Source organism: Beta vulgaris, chromosome 7, assembly GCF_026745355.1.
Source record: "Beta vulgaris subsp. vulgaris cultivar EL10 chromosome 7, EL10.2, whole genome shotgun sequence".
NCBI classification, from domain to species: Eukaryota; Viridiplantae; Streptophyta; class Magnoliopsida; order Caryophyllales; family Amaranthaceae; genus Beta; species Beta vulgaris.
The window spans coordinates 8,639,354-8,665,752 of record NC_079208.1 but is presented as its reverse complement, the minus strand read 5'-3'; the positions used below and the strand labels follow the sequence as shown (position 1 = coordinate 8,665,752).

At 35.8% G+C, this 26,399-nt stretch overlaps 2 protein-coding genes across 4 annotated transcripts; both read left to right on the top strand.

Moving 5' to 3' along the window:
• Positions 1-3,586: 3,586 nt before the first annotated feature.
• LOC104908851 (phosphatidylinositol 4-phosphate 5-kinase 9) lies at positions 3,587-15,303 on the top strand. 3 transcript variants are annotated; one of them, XR_792235.4, is made up of 9 exons: positions 3,587-4,042; positions 4,896-6,248; positions 6,952-7,119; positions 8,185-8,350; positions 10,234-10,344; positions 10,910-11,097; positions 12,211-12,368; positions 12,880-12,975; positions 13,518-13,658. XR_792235.4 is itself a non-coding variant. In XM_010698015.4 (9 exons), the coding sequence occupies exons 2-9, from the start codon at positions 4,972-4,974 to the stop codon at positions 14,870-14,872; spliced, it is 2,508 nt and encodes an 835-aa protein (XP_010696317.1). In that variant the 5' UTR covers positions 3,621-4,042; positions 4,893-4,971; the 3' UTR covers positions 14,873-15,303. The 3 variants fall into 3 exon arrangements, 2 of the variants coding, with proteins under 2 accessions (XP_010696317.1, XP_010696315.1); XM_010698015.4 differs by lacking the exon at positions 12,880-12,975 and adding an exon at positions 14,599-15,303 and having other exon boundaries at positions 3,621-4,042; positions 4,893-6,248; positions 13,518-13,683; XM_010698013.4 differs by lacking the exon at positions 12,880-12,975 and adding an exon at positions 14,599-15,303 and having other exon boundaries at positions 3,622-4,042; positions 13,518-13,683.
• Positions 15,304-18,481: 3,178 nt separating this feature from the next.
• LOC104908852 (uncharacterized) lies at positions 18,482-24,945 on the top strand. The gene is made up of 6 exons (XM_010698016.4): positions 18,482-18,947; positions 23,667-23,743; positions 23,821-23,886; positions 23,968-24,042; positions 24,131-24,205; positions 24,335-24,945. The coding sequence occupies exons 1-6, from the start codon at positions 18,626-18,628 to the stop codon at positions 24,713-24,715; spliced, it is 996 nt and encodes a 331-aa protein (XP_010696318.1). The 5' UTR covers positions 18,482-18,625; the 3' UTR covers positions 24,716-24,945.
• Positions 24,946-26,399: the final 1,454 nt, after the last annotated feature.

The window sequence follows — 26,399 nt, the reverse complement described above, 5'->3', positions numbered from 1 at the left end:
TCTTTCACGTGTTTTGCATATAACTCCTATATGGACCCCGATTGAGATGAGAGAGCTGGTAGTTACTCCCCACTAATTGTGTATGTTTGTTGATATATTTTCCAAGTGGTTATATAGTGTTATGAGAATTGAGAGAAACTATTTAGGATTGAGTTATTAGGTTGTTTTGCCTCTTCATAGATATTTTGGATTATCTTAATTAATTTAACCTTTGTTTAGAGTGACATTTCTGTCAGCGATATTTTCACTATCGTCATTTCTTTAATAAATGGTTTTAATTTGATTATATTATATTTATAAAAGGACGGGGTATTACAAATGCATATAATTTTTGCTATATTCTTCATATAAAACAGCTACGCTACTGGAAAATCGCACATTAAACAACCATATGAAATAAGGAAAACCGTCGTTTCGAACAACGATTCAGTAGGTAGAACCAATACTCTTATTAGTGGTTTTGTATGAGGGACATAAAAAAATACAGTTTCACACTTTTCGAATTAATTAAACATACCTACATCAACAAAATTCACAACAATATATATAACTAATTCAACTCCCCATTTTACAAAAATTCAACTAAAACATGCAATAATAAAGTATCTACATTATCAATTATTCAATTTTTCTAACAATAAACTTCATTTAGGTTGATAATTTTGAAAAAATTATTATAAACTGACCTAGGTTCGCTTTTTAGTGACTAAGAGACAATTTAGTGGTGGTGGCGTTGTTGCGGAGACGGTGCTGGTGGTGACTGCATGTGATGGAGAAAGAGAACATGATGAGAGAATCAATTGGGAGTTATACGTAGCTAGGGACGTCAGTGGGGCGTGGATGGGAATTAAAATCGTACCCACAGTGGGTGATGGACGACCGAGTGTTGATTTAGGCTATAACCGCCCCATTCCTACCCGCTCCGCCCTATCCCCGTGATGCGTATGAGAAGTGTTAATTATATTTGTAGTATTCTAGTTCTGTTAGAATTCTATGTAATTTAGGAGTTTTAATTCTTAGTTTGTTTGTTTTCCTAATTATAGTAGGAATATGAGTCTTAAAAGCCTAATCCTAGTAGAATTAGAAATTCTAGTTCTGTTAGGAGTCTAATAGTTTAATGGTTTAGTTGAGTTGTAATGCTAGTTGAGTTAGAAATCCAAATCCTAGTTGGATTATGATTCTAATTATTGGAGTAGAGTTATATCTTTAACAGGAGTTTAGTTAGTAGGCATCAATGAGCTTGTTCTACTTGGTTAGGACTTTGTTATTTCATTATGATCTTGTTTTTAGTTTTCTAGTTTTAGTATGATTAGGGTTTATTGTTACACGCATATATAAGGCTTTGCTTTCATTAATAAAAGGGAAGTTTGTTTTGGAGTTTATTAAGATCAGTGCTCGTTGAAGAGACCTTCGTGTGTTAGCTAACCACAAAAAATAATCAAACCGAGGTTTTGAGAGGAGATTGTGCCGAGACCACAACTTTCCAACCTTGAATCGAGACTTCAAGGATCAATCTATCCTTTATATTTTCTTGCATTAATAATCATAAAACACAAAAATATTTCCAGATTGTTTGTTAGTGTTACATAAATCAGATTATGTTGCTTTTAGGATTCAAGAAATCCCACAAAATCGGATCTTTTTCTAAAGATTCTCGTGGTTTTTAAAGCTTCATCAAAGGGGTTTTGAGTTCCACATCAATTTGTCCGCCCTGCCCCACTACCGCCAATCTCATATATTTACTATTAAAATTCTATTTATATATATACTTATATTATTAATAAATTTAACTTGTAAAACATAAATATGTGGGTATGCCACGGGTACAAAGTGGGTGCAGGTACCCATGTGGGTGGTGGGGCAGGGATGAATCTGGTACGCCACATGTATGAAGCGGGTGCGAGTATACATGCGGGTGTTGGGCGAGGATGAGTTTAATAAATACGTACTTGTTGGGACGGGATGTGTCTGGAATTTTCCCTCACAATGGGTGGTAGGGCGGGGATGGTGATGATAATTTTTGTGGGTGCGGGTGTGGAGGTACCATCCTTCGCACCCGACCCACCCAATTGCTTTCCCTCGTTGTAGTGAAGACCGTGGGTGAGGGGTTGAGAGAAATGGACATTGGTTGCAAGTGTGTGCTGGCGCTAATGAGATTCAGGGGTGTTGGAGAAAGAAGATCCATGAGCTGCCATGGACTCAGTGAGAGAGATAGAAATTCATTGGGGAAGGGTGTCTGTAATTCCGTGTATAAAGAGGGGAGAAAGAGATCAGGAGAGAAAAAGAGAGACAAAAATGGGTACATGAGATCATAATGTAAATTGTAATCCATGAAAGTCGTCATTCATAGTATCGATTATCCTCATGGACCGCAAATCTGACCAGTGGTTTAGTTAATGACAAGTTGCTATTTATATTATCGGTTTATCTTATATAACCGCTAATTCATAGCGATTTTGCTCGAGTTCAATAAAAAAAATGTATGCATCCATGCTGACATTGACAGTATGTAGGGAATTAAGTTTAACTTTGACACATAAAGGAAATTAAAACTCCCTCCAACAATATCTACGAAAAAGCGGTTATATATATATATATATATATATATATATATATATATATATATATATATATATATATATATATATATATATATATATATATATTATATATATTCTTTTATTTTAGAGTTTTGTGGGAAACAACCTTTAAACTCTTTTTTTTTTTTTGTGAGATCATACCACTAATCCATTTTTCGGCCTTGACTTTTTTTTATCCCTTCTCTCTCTTTTATTTTTCTTGGAATTTAATTTCCCTCCAATTTCTTTCTTATATAACCACTTTCCCCCTCTTCCACACTTAACCACTTCTTCTTCTCCCTCTTCCACACTAAACCCAAAATCGAAAATTCCCCAAAGAAATCCCTAAATCTTCTATGCTGTATTTTAGGGTTCTTCAATTGGTAAGTTTGAGGTTTTTCATCTCAATTAATTTCTTCTTGTTCATAACATATAGGGCTTATCTTTTCAATTGAATTATGGCTTATCTTATCAACTGAATTAGGGCATTTTTTTGAACTTAATCTGTTGTTTTCTTTGTTGTAGTAATATGATGAGATGCGGTTGTGGGTAATGCTTCAATGCTTCTACAGTGCCAAGGAAGTGAAAGAGAAGAGAGAGAAAATGGTTCTTATTGGTTTTGAAATAGGGTAGGTTTATAAGAAGGAAATTGGAGGGAAATTAAATTTCAAGAAAAATAAAATAGAGGGAGAGGAGTTAAAAAAAAAAAAAGTCAAGGCTGAAAAACTGAAGTCAATGTCGGAAAATAGGCTAGTAGTCTGATCTCACAAAAAAAATAGTTTAAAGGTTGTTTCTCGCAAATTTTTTTTTATAAAGTTGTTTCTCACAAAATGACACTTTTAAAAAGTTATTTCTGACAAAAAAATTTTTTATTTCAAAAAACTTAATAACTTAAAACGATAACGAATTTGTCCTTAAGTTTACATTAAAAGATACTCTACCCAGTAATTTATCATCAACGCAAGCACCAACCCTACGTCCCTACCGTTAACCAACCGTCCAGCCTTACACAGGAAAGTCATAATCCGTGTTACTGAGAAAGAAATTTATGGCCTTATGATTCTTTTATTGACCTGTGATCAAAATAAAAAGGAAGACTTTTTTTTGGAGTACTCTTTCAAAACTGTGAATGTTAGATTTCCTTTTTCATCCTTTATAAAGGTAGAATAATTCCTTTGTTTCGGCTGAACTGAAACCAGGAGGAGAGAGAAAGAACGAGGAGAGAGAGAGACAGAAAATAGAAACTATACTTTAAAATTGGGTCTCAGTAGTCGAAGATTTTTAAGCCTGAAATAGCAGCTTTCAGTCTAACATCATCTTAAAAGTTGAAAACTTTATTAAAATAAGAACATCCATTATCTTTTTTTAAATCTGACCGCCCTTTTATTAATTTTTGCTTATATTTCTCAGAAGATAAGCATTTTGTGGAACTCTTCAACTGCTTCTTTTGCCTTTTCATTCTGGTATTTGTTCTCTTCTCTTATTCTGTATAATCATGTTGTATGTTTCTGGGTTTTAATTTTTATGGGTATGTTATGATTTTTACTTTGGTGGGTTGTCATTTATTTGGGTGTTTTTATATTGAGAATATTGATTGAATCAGGATTTACTGAACTGGGTTAGACTTGGTTTTGAATTCATCATCACTTTTAAGTATGAATAAAGCAAATTAGTTGACTTGGATTTTGTTGTCATTTTCACCGTAACTTTTTGTTTTGTTCTTTAGTTGAATTTAATTTGCTTTTGCTTTTGAGTTGCTTATGTGTGATTGCTATGTTTGGATCAAAGGAATACAGAAAACATTACAGATAAGAGATGAAGTACAGTGATTATATATCTGTATTTATATTTAGCAATATTGCACATGAATTGAGTGGTTTTGCAGTGTCTCCTAGACGAATTCATCCTTTTTTTTGCTGTTTTTGATGCTGGAGTAATTGGTTCATTTCTTCAAGTGCATCTTCAAATTCATGGAGATGTGTGAATGAATTGTTTATATAAGAGTTAGGTTCTTTTTTGTTGGTTGCAAAGAGTGAAAAGTGGGTCTAATAATGGACATTATGGAGGGTCTCCAGAGTGTGTTTTCCAATGTTTAACTTGCACCAGTTTTTGAGAGAAAATGAGCATAGAAATTAGAACTACTTCTTGGTGTTTGAAATCTCATTTTTTTTTTCTTTAAATTTTTGTTGCAAAAGTGGGGTTTGGTGGAACAACCCTTTTTTGTTTTCTATGGTTGGACACTTACTTTAAGCTTGAAATCTCTTGGTTAGCTTATTTTGTTCTCATATATGGGTTTTAATTTTTTATGTCCAGCAGTTGATTGTTAGATTTGGAGTGTTAATGATACTTTGAGGTACATAAATTGAAGTTGAAACCCTTGCCAGTCTTATGCATGTCTGACATTGTGGCAATCGCCGAAAATGGGGGAGGAATGGTATTGGGTCCAATGAGAACTCAGTCTCTTGACATATTTGCTTCAAGTGTAAAACAAAACAATCCTGCTGCATCAAATGGGGAAATTTCTCGCACTTCTTCCATGGCCTCTGGTTTTCGGGTGGGAGAGATCGTACTACCAAATGGGGAATCTTATTCAGGGTCTATGCTTGGAAACTTGCCCGAGGGTTCTGGGAAGTATGTCTGGTCAGATGGTTGTGTCTATGAAGGTGAGTGGAGAAGGGGGATGAGACAAGGGTGTGGCAAGCTTAGCTTCCCTTCTGGAGCAGTTTATGAGGGTGAGTTTTCAGGAGGTTATATGCATGGCCAAGGAACATATATATGCCCAGGACATATGACATATAAGGGTCGCTGGAGACTGAATGTTAAACATGGACTGGGATACCAAGTTTATGCCAACAGGGATGTCTTTGAGGGCTCTTGGATGCAGGCGTCGCCAGAAGGACCTGGAAAATACACATGGGCTAATGGGAATGTTTACTTGGGAAATATGAAAGGAGGATTTATGTCTGGAAAAGGTAGCCTTACTTGGACTAATGGAGATATGTTTGAAGGTAGTTGGTTGAACGGAATGATGCACGGTGTTGGAGTATATACATGGAGCGATGGTGGTTGTTATGTGGGAACTTGGACACGTGGATTAAAAGATGGGAAGGGTGCATATTATCCGAAAGGTACCAAACTTCCAGCTGCTCAAGAGCTCTACCTAGGTGCTTTAAGGAAGCGAGGGGTGCTACCGGACTTCAAGAAGCAGAACCAGGTGTCTCATCTTCATCAAGCGTCATCTGTGAACTTGGAAAATTTCAAGGTTGGCAGGAGCCGTGAATCTCGTCGTCCTCCAATTGATAAGCTTTCAAAGCGAAATCTGCTAAATTTAGAGCAATCTCGTGAGAAAAACATATCTCTTGAAAGACGTTGGAGCCTTGAGGTCTCAATAGAGAAGGTGATTGGACATGATACATCATCTAGTTTCTCTGAATCTCTCGCAGAAGGCAGAGAAAAAGAGGTTGAGACAAACATTCCAATCCTTGAGCGGGAGTATATGCAAGGAGTTTTAATCAGTGAGATGGTTGTTAATAATTCATTTTCTCCGAGGTCTAGAAGAGCAAAAAGGAGGCAACGAAAACTAGCAAAAGAGGTGAAGAGACCAGGTGAAGCAATTATTAAAGGTCACCGAAGTTATGATTTGATGCTCAGTTTGCAGCTTGGTATAAGGTATATTCACCTTCTCTACTCTGTCTAGCACAGTTCTCCATAGTTCCTGATGCAATATTTGCTTATATTTTAGGATATTTCACAACATATATAAGATTTGACAGCTTTGTTCTGGAGGGTATCTGCTATGAATTAAGTAATTAACATAGCTTAGACACCATTAATGGCAGATTATAAGAAAAGAAGGTTTTGTTAAATAAATTGGAATTACAGCAATGATAAAGCATATTCAAGCTTTCTAGAGGCTTGATTCTATTTACAATTAACTTTTGAAAGCTCGCCCAAACACACATCAGTTTTCAACATACTTTGTCTCCCCCTAAGATGCCCTATGAATAGTGCATCTATTCTAACAAAGTGTCTCCTTAACTATCTTCTTTCAAGCTACTATCAACATTTTCCTAAAATGCCCCTCTTCCTTCTATCACTTCATTGCAGCATTAGTTATGCGTATTCCCTGGTGCTTTTCCATATTTTTATTTGGATTCGTCAGGTAAAAATGATATTCTTCCTGGAACCTTAATCCTTCACCCATTTTTGCACTCCACATTCCAGCTGGTGTTGGTCAATCATCTGGCTAATCTTCTAACCACTGTCCTGTTGGAAGAGTACTAGAATTGCTTGTTTTGTCAGGAACCTTCTCTTATTCATGATGGCGTTTTCTTCAGTAAACCATACTAAACTTGCATTAGATTTTGGTCAGATATACTGTGGGAAAGATCACCCCCATACAAAGACGGGAAGTTCGAGCTTCTGATTTTGGTCCACGTGCGAGCTTCTGGATGAGTTTTCCTAAAGAAGGGTCGCAATTGACACCCCCTCATCAGTCTGATGATTTCAAATGGAAAGATTATTGTCCAATGGTTTTCAGGTCTGTTCTGGATTCTTTTAACTTTTTCGAGAATTCGTGGAAGCATCTTTGCATATACATTCTACCTCAGAAATTCTTTATCCTTAATGTCTTTGAAGAGCTCTACTCAGTGCTCAGATCTTTGATTGTAAATTCACGTGTTGAATGATTCTATTGAATTCAAGAACTAATCCATGAGTTTTACGATTTTTAAAGATAACCGTGATGATATTGCAATCGATTCTATAATTGTTGTTTTATGCTAGCATTTCTGTAACATTTTTGCTTCAAATACAATGACTTATTGAACATGGCTCCTACCCAAGATATGAGTTTTGGTGGGGACAAATGTGATGATTAAGTTATGTTTTCTGCCAGAGGCTTTTTCTTCATGCACTTCAGCTGTGGGGTTATTACTTATTAGCATGTGTTGCTGTTATATTTTCCATGATAGCCTTGGAGTGGCTGTCTTTTCCATGGACCCATGTGTTAGGTTTACATGGTTGTGGAAGATTAGGTTCCTCAAATTGCTTAGCATCAGGCCTTTTGCTTGCCACTGACTCAGTGACTCATGGACATTGCCTTTTACTGTACCATTTTTCTTTTCAAATTGTCAAGAAAAGAGTTGCTGTTGTTACTGTGGTAAGGGACCCACCACTCCACCAGGGAACCTGGAAGGAAGGGGACTAGAGGCAAATTGCATAGTTAGTTTTAGGCGAGTCAAAATCTGATTTCAGGCATGAAGCTGGTATGAGAGACCCTCCCTGATTTTTTCTTCTGAAAAACAGTCAATATAGAAGCTTAAGTTTCTTTTTCTGGAAAGTATGAGCTTTCTGCAAGACATTTGTCTAGTTATACTGGTAACTTAAGATTTCCTTCTATTGATAATAGTTAGTTATATACTTCTATCTCACATGTGTTTGAGTTTGCAATTTATCTTTGAAGCACAACTATTAGCTGAAGATTTATTATTTGTGCATTGCATAGTGGGAAACATCTCTCTCTCTCTCACATACTCTGTACTTTGTTAAATTGGCTAGATCATCCACTTTTATACTTAGAGGCTAATATGCTTGCTTTTTTTAGAAACTTAAGGGAGATGTTCAAGATAGATGCTGCAGACTACATGATGTCCATCTGTGGTAATGATGCCCTAAGGGAATTGTCATCTCCTGGGAAAAGTGGTAGTGTGTTTTTCCTCTCTCAAGATGATCGTTTCATGATTAAGACACTGCGGAAATCAGAAGTAAAGGTTGGTGCTTAGCTTACACCTTATATCATGTCATTGATTTGTATTTCAGCTTTCTTTTGGTCTTACTTCACCTTTTGCATGTTTTAACTTTAATTCTATCCTAATCAGAACTATGTATGTGTGTGACCAGATTTCTTTTTATTGTGTAGCATGTAATCTTCAGGTGCTAGAACCATGTAATCTTAGCCATCAGTGTGAAGCTCCTAGTAATGTTAGCCTTGATCTTGTTGATTCCAGATATCCTGTGTTTTTGGAAACTATAATAATTAAAGGCTTTAAAGCATGCAATAAATTTAAAGTCTAGATGACTTCATTCATTATGACTGGCAAATTGGTAATGATAGGAGTGTTTAAAGTCTTTAAACCCTTTCTATGTTGAAGGGAATATAGTAGTAATGATAGTAGTGATGGCAGTAATACTTATATAATTATTCAAATAAGAGTAAGCAACATCTTATACCGGGACAGCTTACCATAACTTATTGTAAGACAAGTATGACTGTCTATGTTAAGGGATAACTTTTTCTAGGGGTAATTTTGACATCTATCAATATGTTAGTATGAGAGAATTCCACTGAGGCGGACTTAAATTAACTTATTGTGAGACATTAAAAATTATCCTTAATAAAGTAAGGAGTCATGCCTGAAAAAGAAGAATCACCCCAATTTCACAACATTCTATTGTAGGTCAATCTCTTAAAAGATTTTTGCTAGACCAGATATATATAGTACAAGGATGATAACATTTATGAAAACAAATGGAATACAAGATAAATAGTGTTACAATAGTTAGTGTCTTGTGAATGGGTGTCATTTTAAGATACTTCCTCCGTTCCATTTTAGTTGCGACATGGGGGGCGGGAGGCACAAGTTTTACGAGCGAAAGAGAGAAATATAAGAGGAACCCATGTGATGAGGAGAGAGATTTGGAGAACCATTACTGAATAAAATAATATTGCAACTAAATTGAAACATCCGAAGTGTTGCAACTAATATGGAACGGAGGAAGTATGCTTTTACTTTCTTTCCCTACCTAATTTTGAATAGGTTTTCCTAAAGTGTACCGCAGCACCAATTCACATGTTTCAAAATTCTAAAGTCATAGGTACGGGAGGGGGGGGGGGTTCTGTGATCGAGGGTTTAGCAAATTAGCTAACAGAACCTGCAGCATTTTGCCAATGCATTTCATCATCACATCTGATAAGCTAATCAGGTTCTGTTTGTTAATCGCTTTCAATTGAACTGATAATTTCTACACCACAACAGCCAGTGGGAGGAATATTAGTAAGCCATATACCACTGATTTAAGTCCCCCTAAACTTGCAGGCCTTAAAGCTTGAATTCCAATTTGTATTAACTAAGATGTGCAGGTGTTATTTCCCTACCCTTAGTTCGACCTCATCTCTCTGTTGTGATATTTGTTATTATCGTTATTCTTATGTCTTAGGATGAGAACATGGTATATTTGGTTATTGACTTAAAACGTCTAAGCTGAATCAAGCCTCAACTGGGCTGTTTATGAGCACCATCTTTGCTGGAAATGATCAAAGGTAACTAAGTTGTATTCATTTTCAAGGGCAGCATAAGTATGTCAATTGTGCTTGAGTAATATCTGAGCTTGTTGGCACAGTGAGATAATGTATTCCTCTCTGTTAAAAGCATGTACATGTTTGAAAGTTTTTTAGTGAACATGGGTGGCATTGCCATTGATGCTTTGCTTGCTTGGTTATCTCATTAGCTTGTCTAATTGTATAATACACTATGCCAATGACTACTACTGCATAACTAGATCAAGTTGAAAGTATTAAATATAGATCTGCTCTTATCTTGTGCAATTTTGCTTGGACACTGATGAACATTACTGAAATTGTGCACCGATTTAGGTTCTTTTGCGGATGCTTCCTGAATATCATCATCATGTTCGTACATATGACAATACACTTATAACCAAGTTTTTTGGTCTTCACAGGATTAAGCCTTCTAGCGGTCAAAAGGTAATTTATTTGACTATTTTGGTGTTATAGGATAAACTATAAGTAGAATCGATTTCCTAAATCTATTCTATTTCATTAATTAATTAAAATATGTAGCAAAAAAGTATCATCTTTATTCTGACTTTCTATCATCTTAGGCTCCGTTTGGTAGGGCGTAAAATATTTTCAGTGTAAAATGATTTTCATGGAAAACAATTTACAATGGAAAACACAATTCCAAAATTAGTTTTCCGTTGTTTGGTTCGATGTAAAAAAAATGATGAAATGAAAGGAAAATGAAAGGGAAAGTAAGGAGTTAGTGAGAGGAGTGTACAAGAGAGAGAAGGAAAATAGTTTTCCCTTCATTTTGAAAGGAAAATGGTTTTCCATCCTTGGGAGAGTAATTTTACCCCAAGGGAAAATGGTTTTACACTCTTTTGCCAACCAAACAATGTAAAACTGAAAATAGAGAAAAACAGTTTTCCGGGAAAACGTTTTACGCCCTACCAAACGGAGCCTTAATGAAGTTTGTTTATGATTTGGATCAAGTCCCCAGAGATGGATTAATTTTGTTCATGATTTGCAGTTTAGATTTGTTGTGATGGGAAATATGTTCTGCACTGAATTAAGGATCCATCGAAGGTTTGATGTAAAAGGATCCTCCCAAGGGCGCTCAGCGGATAAAGTTGAAATTGATGAAAACACAATTCTTAAAGATCTCGATTTGAATTACAGTTTCTACTTGGAACCATCTTGGCGGGAGGCACTAATGAAGTAAGTTATGATTATTGTTGAACTGTTTCTGTCCAAAATATCTAGATGACCTTTGTGATGGAAAAATATGATACCTGGTTCTCTTTTGTTATGTTTTTGGTTAGCTTACATCACTGCCAACATAAAAGCAAAAGGAAACCTTGTGGTTTGAATCTGCACCTGTAACATGCAGCATTACAGTGTCAAATGTCTATTGTACAATATTGGACCTTTTATTTCTAAAATATGATTCACACAATTAATACCTAAGTTTTGATGGATTCCCCACTCCCAGTGTTCGATTAAGACATTGACAAGAAATTATATGTCAGTTCTCTTGTGGATCGGAGGAACATTGGATAGTAAACTTGTTTTAGGATGTGCTCTCGTATGAACATAGGCTACAATGTCATTGGTTCCCTGAGAATTCCGAAGACACCAAATATTTTAGAAGAGGTAAGTTGTGGAAGAAAAGTTTGTAGACCAGGTCGTGTGGTGAGACTGAGATAGGGTAGTTTTCTTCCAGGGTTGTGATATAGCTAAATAGGGGAATCTCGATGCTTTACGCATCACATCCTTTCAACATAGGGGAACTTGAGTTTTTCTATGATCACTTGATTCTTGAGCTAGATGGCTAAATCACAGTGTTATGAATTAACATAACTTTGACATCACTGATGACAGAAAATGAGGAAGATAATGAGTATTTGATTGATGAACTGAAAATACAGCAAAAGTAAATGATATTCAAGCTTTCGAGAGGCTTGATTCTCTCCCAGATGAACTCTTCAAAGCTCACCCAAATTCTCAACGTAATTTCTCTCTCCATATTCTATTCTATTTATAGAGATATTTCCTCCCTAACTCCCTAACTAATTCTTCAAGCTACTACTAAAATCTAACTAATTATTCCAATACCAAAAGTACCCCTCTCCCCTAGGTTGATTCATTAAACACCTTTATGGCTAGAAGATAATTGGAATACTCTGATCCGATTAGATTTTATGTGACATCAGTTTCTGTTATATATATTGAGTTTCTTGAATCCGTTGTGGCTAAACAGGAAGTTGTAAGTTTTTCTTATGTATGATCTGGCAATTCTTACTTTTGACTAGTTCTTGATGATCTATGCAGCCAGATTAAGATTGACAGTAAATTCTTGGAGTCTCAGCACATTATGGATTACAGTCTTTTGCTAGGAGTTCATTACCGTGCTCCTCAGCACCTCCGCTCAAACATCTCCGGTACTAGGAGCATGAATTCAGATGGTTTGGGTGTTGTAGCAGAAGAAGGTTTGTGACTAAGCTGTTACGAAATCTTTTCCTATTTAAATGACGACTAGCTTTCTCAACAGTGTAGCTCTTAGGATTACAAGAGTTTTGGACATGAAATATTGATCTGTGGGAACTAATGCTAGTGCTGTAAACTAGTAATTGATGGGGATCCAATAGATCAGTTTTTTTTGTCATTCTTTTAGCAATCTAGCATAGTCCTTTGGTTACTTGTATGTTATGAAGTATATGATCACATATATATGCAAAGAAGAGAAGCTCAATCCTTCAGTCCTCCAAGTAAGGTTGTTCTTTGAGAATTATGTGCATGGTTTCTTATCCTCATTTCTAGCTTTGAAAGTCTTTGATAGTTGGGATAAGTTTGGACACATGAGGTCTCCTCCTCCTCTTATTCATCTCCAAGCTGTTATCTTTCCTTTCGGCATCATTTAGCTTTCCACCACTTGTGGAAAACATTGGGGTAATAAGCTTTGTTCTTAAGTGACTGGCAGAGCCATGTTTATGGGTACAGTTTTGCAGGAAACTGTACCACCAGTTGGAATAACAAATCGTTAGCATACGAAGTTGGATTGGTGCACAGAGTTTACTGCATAATTGCTTACCAGAGGTCTAGTGTTCGAGCTTTGCCCTTACCATTTTATACATTGCATACATCTTTCTCTTACTAACAATTTAACCCGCTATTCTATACAAGGCTGTTGCATTATCCCCAGTTTTTGTTTAATTTTTTCTTTGTCTTAGACTTTGGAGAAACCAATAAGCAAAATTTGTCTCCTGTCAATGCACTATGGGCTTCAAAATGTGCTATGATCTTCAAGTGAAAGTAAATAATAATAGGCAGGACCTGGGTAGTTGGTGGACTCTGCTATGGTTTAGGTAAAACTGGCATACTATCCATATGGTCCAATGTGTACTCTTTTTTGACATGACATGACATGACGGCTGGCTCAAAATTAGTAATACTAGTGGAAGAAAGCAGAAACCCTTCAAACATAACTATCTCTTATAATCACTTATACAGTTGGTGGCGTTTGTTACTTAATCGTGAAATAGAAATACAAACGACTTGAACCTACTAGCTAGAACTTGCATTGTGCTTTGTGCAATTTATCGGGATTGTGATATATGTGGGTATGTATCTAATTGCAGATGCTTGGGACGATGGCATGTTATCTTATCCTCAAAGCCTTGTTCTCGTTCCCCGAGGAGATGATAGCAGTGTTGTTGTGGGTTCTCACATTAGAGGCAGCAGATTGCGGGCAACTTCTGCCGCAGGGAATGAAGAAGTGGATTTGCTCCTTCCAGGCACAGCAAGGTATGGAACTCTCTTTCAAGGATTCCCTCGTGTTTAATTAACTTTTGTTTACTTTTACTTTGTGGTGCAATGGTGGGAAGGATTTTAATCCCTTAGATTGGATTCCTCAATTATATGGAGATATCATTTGTTAAGAATTGAATTTGATTGGTTTGTTCATGAGGGTTGCAAGTTCTTTTTTTAGGCTTCTGTATAGTGGGGGACCAAGTTTTTAGCCTTTAAGTGATGCTTGATGTTTCTTAATCTTTTAGATGAATTGCTTCATGATACCCGAGGGAATGAGCTTTGCTGTCCATAGTCCGTTTTTGTGTATGGTTTACACCCCTTTGGTATTACTTGAACACAATGATTCGCTCACCCTCTGCTTGGGGGGGGGGGGAGAGGTACCTTTGAAAGTAAAGGAGAAGTTTAAGGCTTAAACACTCTGTAAGTTGATCTTCAGGGTAAGATGCAACAGATTAATTGTTTAGCAAATAAGGTGTCTTTTGGTCGTATAATGTGTTTATGGGAGAATATATGACGGAATCTATAAATCAATCTTTTGAGTTTTATCATTTTATTATAAGTTTGTTTAACTCTCATAATACAACATTTGGCTTCCAGCAGAAAGGACTGAAGTAGTTTTTGACAGAACCACGCATCGTTTAGTGTTATATCAAATGTTTAGTATTTTTGTTTGGGGAAAATATATCTCATACATCCATGGCCCTAAGAGATACTAAACTTTTCTTTGTTATGATATTGTTCATTTTATAATTGTTGTCATGTTTTTTTCAAAATTGCTTTACACTCTACTCATGCTTTCCTGTACCAAATGTATTCATATTTCTAACTATATATAAAGAACGAATGAAATGGAGCAGCAGCATGAATACTCCTTATTTGTCAACTGATTGTTTGATCTTGTTTTGTCAGGCTTCAAATTCAGCTTGGAGTAAACATGCCAGCAAGAGCAGAGCGTAGTATAGAGGAGTCAGAAGTAACATGTCACGAGGTTTATGATGTCGTCCTATACTTGGGTATAATTGATATACTGCAGGATTATAACATGAGCAAGAAGATCGAGCACGCTTACAAATCTCTTCAGTTCGATTCATTGTCCATATCAGCGGTTGATCCTACATTTTACTCCGAACGCTTCCTAGGTTTCGTTCAAAAAGTTTTCCCATCTAACGAGGCTGGGATGTGAAGTCAGTGCCAGTGAACAATTTTACATGAAGAAAGACAGAAAAGGGGGGGGGGGGGGGGGGGGGGGGGGTGTAGGTTTCTGGTCTGTTATAGAGTTACTGCCTGTGTATATCTAGTGAACGTCATTTTTTTGTGTAAAGAAATGCGTTCATCTTATGGCCGGATATTGTTATTTATGTGATCATTTTTGTGCTTGCCCCATATTAACTCAAAGTATATAAATATTCATATTCCTTTGTGAGTTTAGTTGAGAAATGCCCAACGAACATATCTCCAAAAAATATGGGTCCAAAATGGTAAAAATAGGGCTTGTATGGTTTTAATTGTTTACTAGATAAGGGAAAAAAAAACTATTTGGATTTTGGAGAATTTGTTCCATGGACAACAAGAAGTATATTATGTATAATACCTTTATGTTGATTATTTGTACAATTATGTTGGTATGTGTTCATCTTTGATGCCAAGTAGTACTTGGTCTAGTAGTTAGGTTTGTATCTCACAATTTTGAGGTTGTAGGATCAAACTTTGCCAAAGGCATTTTTAGGGGTTGAGATTTTCCCTTACCATTCCTCCTACTTTCGAAGGGCCTTGCCTGCGAGTCGTGGCGGGTTGACTTGAGTGAGGTTCTAGATGCTAATTCACCAGTTAACCTATGGCCATAAATGTTGATCCTTGAAAAAATAATCTTAGATTCTAAGTATACAATTGGAAATTGGATTTGCTATTTTGAAACAAATCTTGGAGATAAACTAGCTAGATAATACATACCCCTCATTTCCTCTTAAGATTAAGAGTACAATCTTTCAAACTCTTATTTGTTTTTTGTTTTTTTTTATTAGGTAATTTACTGACCGAAGCGGGCTCAACCTTCATGAGCTAAGGGGTAAGAAGGGGATACCAACCCATAAGGAAACTACCAGAGACTGGAAATTTGGGATTTATACCCAGAAGCATAAATCCATACAAACACCCCATATAAGGGTTGATGAGAATCAAACTTTCGATCATGAGGTTGGGAGGTGGGAGCTCCAACCATTGGGCTCTCACATAATTCTCATCTTTCAAACCTCTATTTGCTTTATAAAAGTACTTCTATAATCTAATGTAACAATTTGGTTGTCTAGTAAAAAATAATAACTTGGCTACACCTACCTTCTTTCTAATATAGTATGAAGAATTGAAAAAAAATGCCCTATTAGGACCAGATAACCTCACAAGTCGACCTAATCCAATTTAACTAATAAGCCACTTCGAAAGTACAGAGAAGGGTAAAGATAATCATACTGATATGGATTATTGTTCCCATAACCTTATGGTGAGCACTGAAGTGCGATTCAGTAAGTAGATGGTGCACACGCTTGCGCCATAAAAAAAGTGGGCAGGGAACATAATGCAGGAAAATAAAAACAAAATCCGTTTGCACGGATATAATATTGGCTCGCCAATGAACATCTATTATCCATTACAATGTACTAAGCAGATTCCAGAAATGCCACATGTCACTCTTTCATTAAAAAAAAATTTCACCTAGATCATTTATACGATATTATAGGAAGTAAAATCTTCCACATAAAAACACGCTTTGACTTTTGCACTATTCGCACACTCTCCTTTGACCGTATTTTGTGATTTTTAAGTAAGAAAAATATAGTCCCGTGGGATCTTGTTAGATTTGTCTCGAATATATACTTTCAAAATATCAACTTTTTATAATTTTTACATTTAGAAAAATTAGAGATATTTATAGTTAAAGTTCCGCGTTGACAAGTGTGTTAAGAATTCTGAAACAGAGGAAGTATTTAACAAGAAATAGATAATCTTCTCAATTAATTTAAAATATTGAAGTTGAGTTAAGTTTGGCCAAAAACTACTTCAGTAAAAAAGGAATTTTCTATTACGTAAGACACAATGTTATTTTACTTATGACATTATGCTAAAATTAAGATCAAATGTGCATTTACAAATTACAATATGATAATTGGCGTTGCAATAAGAAGTATATTATTTTATCAAAGACATAATGATCAATACCTAAAATCGAACATAAAATATTTAATGACACGTTTGGTTAGTGGTCATAAATAATACTAATGGTAACGAAATTTAGTGTAAATGTAAAGAAGTTCTCATGTCATGATGTCAATGACCATGAGAATGAAACTTTATCACAAAACATGTATTTCCCTTTATAAATTTTCATCTTGGGATGAAATAGCATTACATGATAATGCATTACCATTCCCACCATTTATCTCCTCTTACCAAATGGGAAGTTAACATAGTGAACTTTCATGTTCTTTTATTTGTTCCATTTTTTTAAGGAGAAAAGTTAGGCTAAGATATTATTGCATATCATACTCCGCCAAAGTTATAACACTTTGGGAAATTGGATCCATACAAATAAATTCCAAATTATCTTTTATATCCCACCTTGCCACTAGATGAGCTACAATATTTCAACCCTTTCATCATGTGAAAAGTGAAAACTATAATTTTCTTTGACCCGAAATATAGTTCTCGATTCTATTTTTTCACGAAAATTAAGGTAAGTAGAATCTAGGAGGGATAGTATAGATTTTTTTTGTTTATTTAAATAAGGACTCGTTTGGTTACCGTTGGAACTTAATTCCCATGGGAAGTCTTATTTCATGGAAAGTAAATTCCCCTTGTCTATTTCCTAGGAAGTGGCTTTGGGTGTTTGGTTAAGCATAGGAATTTGTAATTGACACAAGAATTTCTAATCACCAAGAGGTTTGGTGATTAAATTCCTACACTTCATAGGAATTTCCATTTCGTTGAAAATTATATTTCCCATGAATTTCCTATTTCCTGCATACCAAAATCCTGCCATATTTTGTACTTCCTAAGAAATCCGAATTCTAGTGGAATTTGAGGTGAACCAAACGACCTCTAAATGTTGTATTGGAAAAAATGATTTTACGAGAAAGAATGAAGAATAATTGGTGAAAGAGCATTAATTGTAACACTTGGGTTGAATAAACAAAGCAAAAAAAAATATTCAAACAACAATAAATTATGGGGACATAATTTTTCTAGACAAATTACGAACAAATGTGAAATTGAATGTAGAAACCAAAACTATATTTTGGGACATCCAAAATGAAAACGAGAACTATATTTTGAGACGAAGGGGGTATTTACTTCCATTTAAAAAAAGCCCGTTTCAATCTTATTTTTATGGGGTTTCATTTTAACTTGTGGTTGTGTCTAGGGCTCGGCTCAGCTCGTGGCTCGCCGAGCTTGGGGGAGCTCGAACCGAAGCCGAGCTCAGCTCGAACTCGTGATTAGAATTTGCGGCTCGAGCTCGTTAGGCTTAGGCTCGGCTTAATATAATTTTTAATATATATAAATAATTTTTTAATATATAAATAATTTTTTAATATAAAATATTTCTTTTAGTATAAAATAATAATTGAGTTGTTCACGAGCTTTACTATCCGAGCTTTGCCTAGCTCGGCTCGGCTCATTTATGCCCCGAGCCGAGTATGAGCTCGAGCCGAACTTTGACAGAAGCAAGCCCAAGCGGCTCGCGAGCTTGTTGGCTATTATCACCCCTAGTTGTGTACTTGTGTCACTGTGTGAAGGATCTACTTCAGTACTTCTCGCTCGTCCGCCCCTCTTCAAACCGACTAGACGGTAACAACATTACATTAAGGTTTGGGTAATTGGGTTTGGCCATTCCTAATTTCCTATTCGTTCGTTCGTCGGTAAAAGAAGAAAGACAAAGAAAGAGATGGATAGAGAGTGGGGATCGAAGCCAGGAAGTGGTGGCGCAGCCTCATCACAAAATGAAGCCATCGACCGTCGTGAACGTCTCCGACGACTCGCTCTGGAAACCATCGACCTCGCTAAAGATCCTTATTTTATGCGCAATCATCTCGGCAGTTACGAGTGTAAGCTTTGTTTAACATTGCACAACAATGAAGGCAATTATTTGGCTCATACTCAAGGTAAACGCCATCAAACTAATTTGGCTAAACGAGCTGCTCGTGAAGCTAAAGAGGCTCCTGCCCAACCTCAGCCTAATAAACGCAAAGTTAATCTCCGTAAAACTGGTGAGTTCTCCTACTTTTCTTTATTATCATCACACTTTCACCATTTTTTTGTTGTTCTGTTTTGTTTCTGTTTGTCCAATTTGTCAATTCTTTGAGTTTAAGTTGTGGCCAGGAGAATAATTTAATTGTCGATTGCGCGTTAATTGGTTTAAGCTTTCTATTTTCTGTTTGCTGGTTTTGCTTTGAACTTCAGAAGTGATAGTTGAATTTGATTGCGCAATATATAAAGCACTTTTTGGATGAATTTTTTCGACGGAAGGGAATTTGGGAGGGTGTGTTGGGGTGAGAGAAGAGTTATCTAGGGTTTTGCATTTGGTTTCGTCGTCAGTGTTAGGGTTTCTGTTTTTGTGAATACATTTTATGGCAACATACAGGGATTGCAATTTGTTGCTGAGAAGTTGGAATTATTGTTACTGGAGTATTAGTATACTATAGTAACTATACTATCATCTGGCATGTATGTCACTCCGTCTTGCTATTTATTTGGATGACTTTACGGTTTACGGTTAAAGACTTCGGCTCTGTTTGGTAGGGCGTAAAACATTTTCGGCATGGAAAACAATTTAGAATGGAAAACACAATTTCAAAATTAGTTTTCCGTTTTGGTTTCATGTAAGAAAAATATGAAAGGAAAGGAAAATAAAAGAGAAAGTAAGGAGGTAGTGAGAGGAGTGTACAAGAGATATAAGGAAAACAATTTTCCCTTTATTTTGAAAGGAAAATGTTTTTTTATCTTTGGGAGAGTAATTTTACCCCAAGGGAAATGATTTTATACTCTTTTGCCAACTAAACAATGTAAAATGGAAGATAAAGGAAAACAGTTTTCCGGCAAAATGTTTTACACCCTACCAAACGGAACCTTCATGGCGCACAATCAACAATCAACACACCCACATGTGTATGGAATCCATATTGGACGCAATTTTCAGGTGGACATGAACATAGTATTTAGATTCCTGTGTCAAATATGTATGTCAGAATCCTTGCATCTAGAGTTTGTGTCTGGGTAGCAATAACATAAGGTTTGATTCTTGACTATATCTTCAGAACTCTGAATACTGAAGACCCCTCTATGAGAGGTGTGTTGGAGAGATATAGGGTTATAGGGATAACTTCCTACATTTTTTATGGATGGATTTTAGAATCTTTCAGGACACATTGCGTCTGATGAGATGATGAGTGAGATATCCAATGTATTCTTGCACATGTTCCCTAACTTTTAATTGGACTATTATATGATGTTATCAAGTCCATATTGTCATATTTTGTTTTGTTGCTTTATCTAGAGATTTGGCATGAACTAGCTGTGTGCTATAGAGTAGAGAGACTAGTGGAGATACAACTCATTAAATGGTAAGAGTATAGAGGATAACTTGTATTGATAACTCGAAGGAAACTTCTCATTACAAAACTAATCCACATTCGAGAGGTGGAGCTCTCCCAATGACTAATACAAGTGAATACTTTTCCAGCTGCTCATTCTATTCTCTCTGCTCTTATTTAGAGGCTAGTCCCTATGTGATTTCCTCCTCCTTTCTTGCTGTACGATTTCTGACATTTTTCTGCTGCAATCACTGTGCTGATGGTGACTCACTGCCCACTGGTGCTGACTCATATAAGATTATTCTCTTGATATTTGTTAGCTGTCATTCTTTGCTGTGGATTTCCTTTACTACCCCTTCTCATATACTTCATCCGTTTAGAAATAGTTGCACCATTTGCATAGTTTTCACTATTCACATCTTACACTTTGATTATCTTTAGTGATTTATATTTTAGGAAAAACATAATCATATGGGATCTTGTTAGATTCATCTCAATATATATTTTTTTAATATTAATTTTTTATAATTGTTACTCATTGATAATTGAAGATATTAACGTTTGAAACCATGCATTGACAAGCGTGAAAACATGAAACGGTGCAACTATTTTTAAACGGAGGAAGTAGGTTATAGTGGCGTGGTAGTAGAGGCTTGGTGTGTACCAATGTGCTTTTACCTGAACTAATCTTCTATATTCATCTGTTTCTTATATCAGTTTCTGATATGTGTCATAATTGGCTGAGAAAATTTGATCATCTATAATGAAAGTGACAGAAGTAGGATCGATAACTGATACTCTGTGGAAAACTTGAGTGGGAACTAGTCCAACAAAGAGCACTTTTTACGACTTCATTCATCTAAACTTAAAGTTCATGAACAATTGGGTACGCCAAAAACTGTCATAGGATCATCTCCAAGTCTTTGGTGTTAGATAGATTATTTTATAAACTTCATGTAGCCTCACGAAGGGGTTTCATGAATCAGGATATGAGGGCATATATTAAAGTCAATCTATAGGCTTTTCCATAAAATCCTTGAGGTGTTTCCAGGATGGACTTGGACTTTACCTCTATACCGCTAATTTTATTGCAAAGTAGTGGTCTCAGGCGGTAAAATACTGAAATATGTGCTTGGTATGTGTAATAGAGCTTGGTTGGGTAAGTTGTGCTTACCCTGTCACTTCTCCTGTATGGTAAAGTCACAAGTGTAAGAATTATTATAGTAAAGGACAAAATCTGACTGAGCCTCTCTCACTGTAAAATGAAAACAGTGGCCTTGTCTTTTTTGCGTCTAGTGAGGGAGAAATTTAGGACAAGAGAGGAGGATTTGAGAGTGAGATAAGGTATTAAAATGATTTGAGAGGATGCTGGTCTTCTATAATTCACGTTGTCATTAGAGTTGCAAGCCTGCTTTTTCAAGGTCTTGTGAATCTAATTGGTTTAGTAATGAAAATCCAGCCGTTTCTCTGTAGCTTCTAATTTGTTGAGTGTGCTGTAAATTGTGATTTGTGATCATCTGTTAAGTCTAGTACATGTGTTTTGCCTTGTTAAAGCCACAACTATAGAGCCCTTTTCTCCCCCCCCCCCCCCCCCCACACACACACCACCAAATAGCAAACAAAATCCTTTTGTCTCTTTGGAGATGATGCGCCCTTTCAAATAAAAACATTTATAGTATTTTGAGCAAATGGTTTCATTTCTAATTTTGAGTAATTGTATCTGAGGACTAAGGTTCAATGATAATTATAGCATTATATTTCCTCTGTTTTTTAATAAGTGACACCAAGAGAAAATGGGGGAATACGAACCTAGAGGGAGAAAGTGGGGTCCACTTGTTTAACCAATAGGGGTGAGAATTAAGTTGATGAAGCAATTAAATAGGGCAACGATGTAATAAATAAGTTTTACCACTTTGAGCTATGTGAAAGTGACATTTTTGTAAAAGGAAATGTGGTCACTCATTGGAATACGGAGGAAGTTTAATGTTTTAACTGGTATGGGCCTTTTTTTGTTTGAATTAGATATCATGTGTCATGTCTGTTAGACATGCTTGTATATTGCTTCATTTAGAAGAAGAAAGTTTGTCGTAGCTTCTGGAAAAAGATGACTTCTAATGGTCCTTTCTTAAAAGAAATAGAAAATGAAACCTGAAGCAGGAGAGCACATGTATGTTTAAAACTTGATGTTAAAGTGATATTCTATTGGCTTGTTGATGCCTTGATTTGCTTTGTGTCTATGCTTATTGGTCGCACAATATTATACCCCCTTTGTCGTGGAAAAAAATTCTCACACTATTCGAACCTCTGAAATTAAGGATTAATTTTGATTATAAAAAGTACATTTTGTAATAGTTGTGTCCCCCTCGTCATCTGTCCGTCACACTGTTAATTGAGTTTATATCTAGGAATCCAATTATAGTCTTTTCCCAGTTTAGAAAATGTGATAGCTGAATGTTTGGTTGGACGGAAAACATTTTCAGTAGAAAAATATATTTTCAGAGGAAAACACAATTGTAGATTAGGTTTCCTTTGATTGGTTCCTTGCATGAAATGTTAGACAGAGAAGAAGAGTGGATGAAGGGAAAGGATGGACAGGAGGAAGGAAAGTAGAAGAACATGGCGTTTCTTCCTTTAAGAAGGAAAATGTTTTTCATTATTGGGAGATCTATTTTCTACCATTTGGAGAACTATTATCACCTTTTACAAACCAAACAAAGGAAAGTGGGGAAACTACATCTCTAAGAAAATATTTTCGCCTAATTAAACACTTTCTACATAACTATTATTCTTGGACAGAGGAAACATGTTCATTTAACATTTTCTTTCAACTCCTTTGGTGCAAAGGACTGTTTTATATTGGTTGAAATTAGCGTACTGTGGCTGTTTTCATGCCACTTAAAAACTTTGGCTATCAGTTTGATCTCATCATTTCTCCAGTTCTTTGGTATGGAAGTGGCTATGTTGAACATACATGAGCTTGTTGGTACTCCTGCTTGTCTTGTATGTGATATATATGCCTCTGGCATAACTTTATCGCTACTGATATATACTTCCTCCGTTTCTAAATACATGCAACATTTGCATAGTAACCATTATCCATCTATCAACCTTATCCCATATTCTCTCACAACTGTATAAGACAAAATATAGTCAAGTGTGGTCTTATTTGATTTGCGTTAATGCACACTTTCATAGTAACAATTTTTATAATGTTTACTTGTACGTAATTATAGATATAAAGGAAAAAAGTAGTGCATCGGATAGAGTTTTAGCTAGGAAATGTTGCATGTATTTAGAAACGGAGGAAGTAATTTAGAACTGTTATAGTGTAGTCTTCAGCTGATTCACGGTGTTGTACAATATCTGGTGGTTTTAACTGTGTCCTCATACTTGCAGTCAAGATTGGTAGGCCTGGGTACCGAGTAACAAAACAATTTGATTCTGAGACAAAGCAGAGGTCTCTTCTTTTCCAGGTATCTGCTGATTGCATTCTTATTATTAATTATAAAATTCTGTAAATAGTTGCTGATATGTATATATGTGAATGCAGATAGAGTATCCTGAGATCGAGGACAACACCAAGCCAAGACACCGGTTTATGTCTTCCTTTGAGCAGGTGAAATATCAACGTTTGAAACTTTTGAAGTTGTAAATGATCCAACTGCTTCTTACCTTTATTTTGTTCTCATCTTTATAGAGGGTTGAAGCTTTTGACAAAAAATTCCAATATCTTATGTTTGCTGCAGAGCCTTATGAAATTATAGCTTTCAAGGTAAATCTTACCGAACCTGTTTCATTTCTTAAACCATACTAGTCATCTTTAATGCTTCATTACTGGTGTTGATTCGTTATGAATTCAGGTTCCTAGCACAGAAATTGACAAGTCTACTGCTAAATTCTTCTCACATTGGGATCCTGACTCCAAGATGTTTACGGTAGGTCTAATCTCTTGCATTATATACAAAATTTTTAAAACGTGACATCAATACGTTGTGCTTCATTGCATTTATCTCATGTTAATTCTCGATCTTTAGCTTTTTCTGATTCATGTGTAAATTCTGCAGTTGCAGTTATATTTCAAGGTCAAGCCACCAGAAGCAAACAAACCACAACCTCCTCCAGCACCAAATGGTACTTCAGCCCCAGGGGTCCCACCAAGGCCTCTTGCCCCACCTCCTCATGCACCTCCACCACCGCCTGGACCCCCACCGGGTGCTCCTTCTGGAAATCCTCCGAGAATGCCACCACCTCCACCACCATCAATGACCAATGGGCCGAGGCCGTTGCCTCCTGGTGGGGCACCTCCAGCACCACCACCTCCCCCAGCAGGTAGTGGAGGAATGGCAAACTTTACAATGGGGAACCAACTGCCTCCTCCACCACAAGGTTTTCCAGGCCAACAGATGCAAGCACCACCGCCACCACCGCCCAACATGGGCCAGTAGCTGTGTTGTTTACAAACTTGTAGGTTTTTGCCTGTGAAATTTCTGCTAGATGCTGTATAAGATTGAGCTAGTGTCTGACAAGTTTTTTGGCGGGAATTATTCCGTAGTTTAACTACTTTTGTAACAAGGTGGACTCATGTTTTCATTTTTTTTTATTAAACTCTGCGAAATGTCCTGTAATTGATCCAATTCTTCTTTATCTGTTACAAAATTTCAAATTAAAACTTGAAGATAGTTATTGTACTTAAGCATGGGAATGATTATGAAATATGAACCCACCAAAGAATAAATTGCGCACATAATCATGGGATGAACCCACTCCCTAAAAGTCTAAAACAGCTACCAGCTAGCATAGGCCCTTTACAGAGAATCAGTCCTCTCTGAAAGGTTTGAAACATGGTAGTATTATTGGGTCATTAGGCGCATTGAAACGAATCGCTGGAACTAGGAATACCAACAATTCCGTATGATTAAAGACTATTGCAACTTTTGAGTATTTGTCGAGAAATCCTTTGAATTTTATGTGAAGAATGAATAGGATTGAGATTGCAAAGGCTACCCATACATTTAGGGTGTGTTCTGTTCAACTTAAAAAATTAAGTTTCAGGTCCAATAAGTTCAGATAAGTTGCAATAAGGTCTAATAAGGACAATAAGTTCCAATAAGGTCCAATAAGTTCTAATCAGGTGCAATAAGTTCCAATCAGGTGCAATAAGTTCCAATCAGGTCTAATAAGGTCCAATAAGTTCCAATCAGGTCTAATAAGGTCCAATAAGGTCCAAATAGTCAATGTTTAATAAACATTTGTATTGTTGTCCATTATTTTGCTATTCATAATTTCATATCACTATTATTATTAGCTGATTATGTTATTATTAGAATTTTAATTAAAGTACCACAATTATTATATAGTAATATACTTGTATTAGTGTATTATTTTATTATTTATTTGTATTATGTCTATTATTTTATTATTCATATTACTATTAGTTGATTATGTTATAATTAGAATTTTTTATTAAAGTACCACAATGTATAGTATTATACTTGTATTATTGTCTATTATTTGATTATTCATATTACTATTAGGTGATTATATTATTATTAAATAATATTATAATCATGGTCAAATAATTAAGGTTAACAATAATAATAATAATTACAATTACAATATTTTGCAGTTCGTCTTTAAATAACTAGAGATAACATGTTTTCGTTACTAATAACAATGAAAGATATAAATGCTATCAATTGATTGCTTCATTATCATCACTGGAGTATCTTTCTTCGTGTTAAAATACCTCAGATCCAGACAGTAGGCGGCAGTGGTGGTGAAAACTGGAATGCACAGGCGCGACGACTCACAAGCCGCTCAGGTGAAGAATTGAAGGACGAAGAATGGCTTCGTGTTATGCAGATTTTGAACAAAAAAAAAGAAAAAACAGAAGGAAGAAAGGAGAAGTAATGAGAAGAAATCTGAAAGGTGTTGAAGCTATTGTGATTTTGAACATTTTTTTTCTCTTTCTTCTAGTAACATTCAAATAAATGAAAGGTGAAGAAAGCTGAAAATGAAGGAAGGAGTTGTTGTTAGCAATAAATGTTAATGCTATCTACTTTTTTTTCCATAAGTTGGTTTTATTTTCATTGATTAGGAAAATGAGAATCAGGCCCATAATCAAGCCCT

Coding starts and splice junctions, on each gene's coding strand:
- LOC104908851 (XM_010698015.4), top strand. CDS start 4,972: ATGTCTGACATTGTGGCAATCGCCGAAAATGGGGGAGGAATGGTATTG. Junction 6,249..6,951: donor AGTTTGCAGCTTGGTATAAG/GTATATTCACCT, acceptor GATTTTGGTCAG/ATATACTGTGGGAAAGATCA. Junction 11,098..12,210: donor TGGCGGGAGGCACTAATGAA/GTAAGTTATGAT, acceptor TGATCTATGCAG/CCAGATTAAGATTGACAGTA.
- LOC104908852 (XM_010698016.4), top strand. CDS start 18,626: ATGGATAGAGAGTGGGGATCGAAGCCAGGAAGTGGTGGCGCAGCCTCA. Junction 23,887..23,967: donor TTATGTCTTCCTTTGAGCAG/GTGAAATATCAA, acceptor TCATCTTTATAG/AGGGTTGAAGCTTTTGACAA. Junction 24,206..24,334: donor CTGACTCCAAGATGTTTACG/GTAGGTCTAATC, acceptor TAAATTCTGCAG/TTGCAGTTATATTTCAAGGT.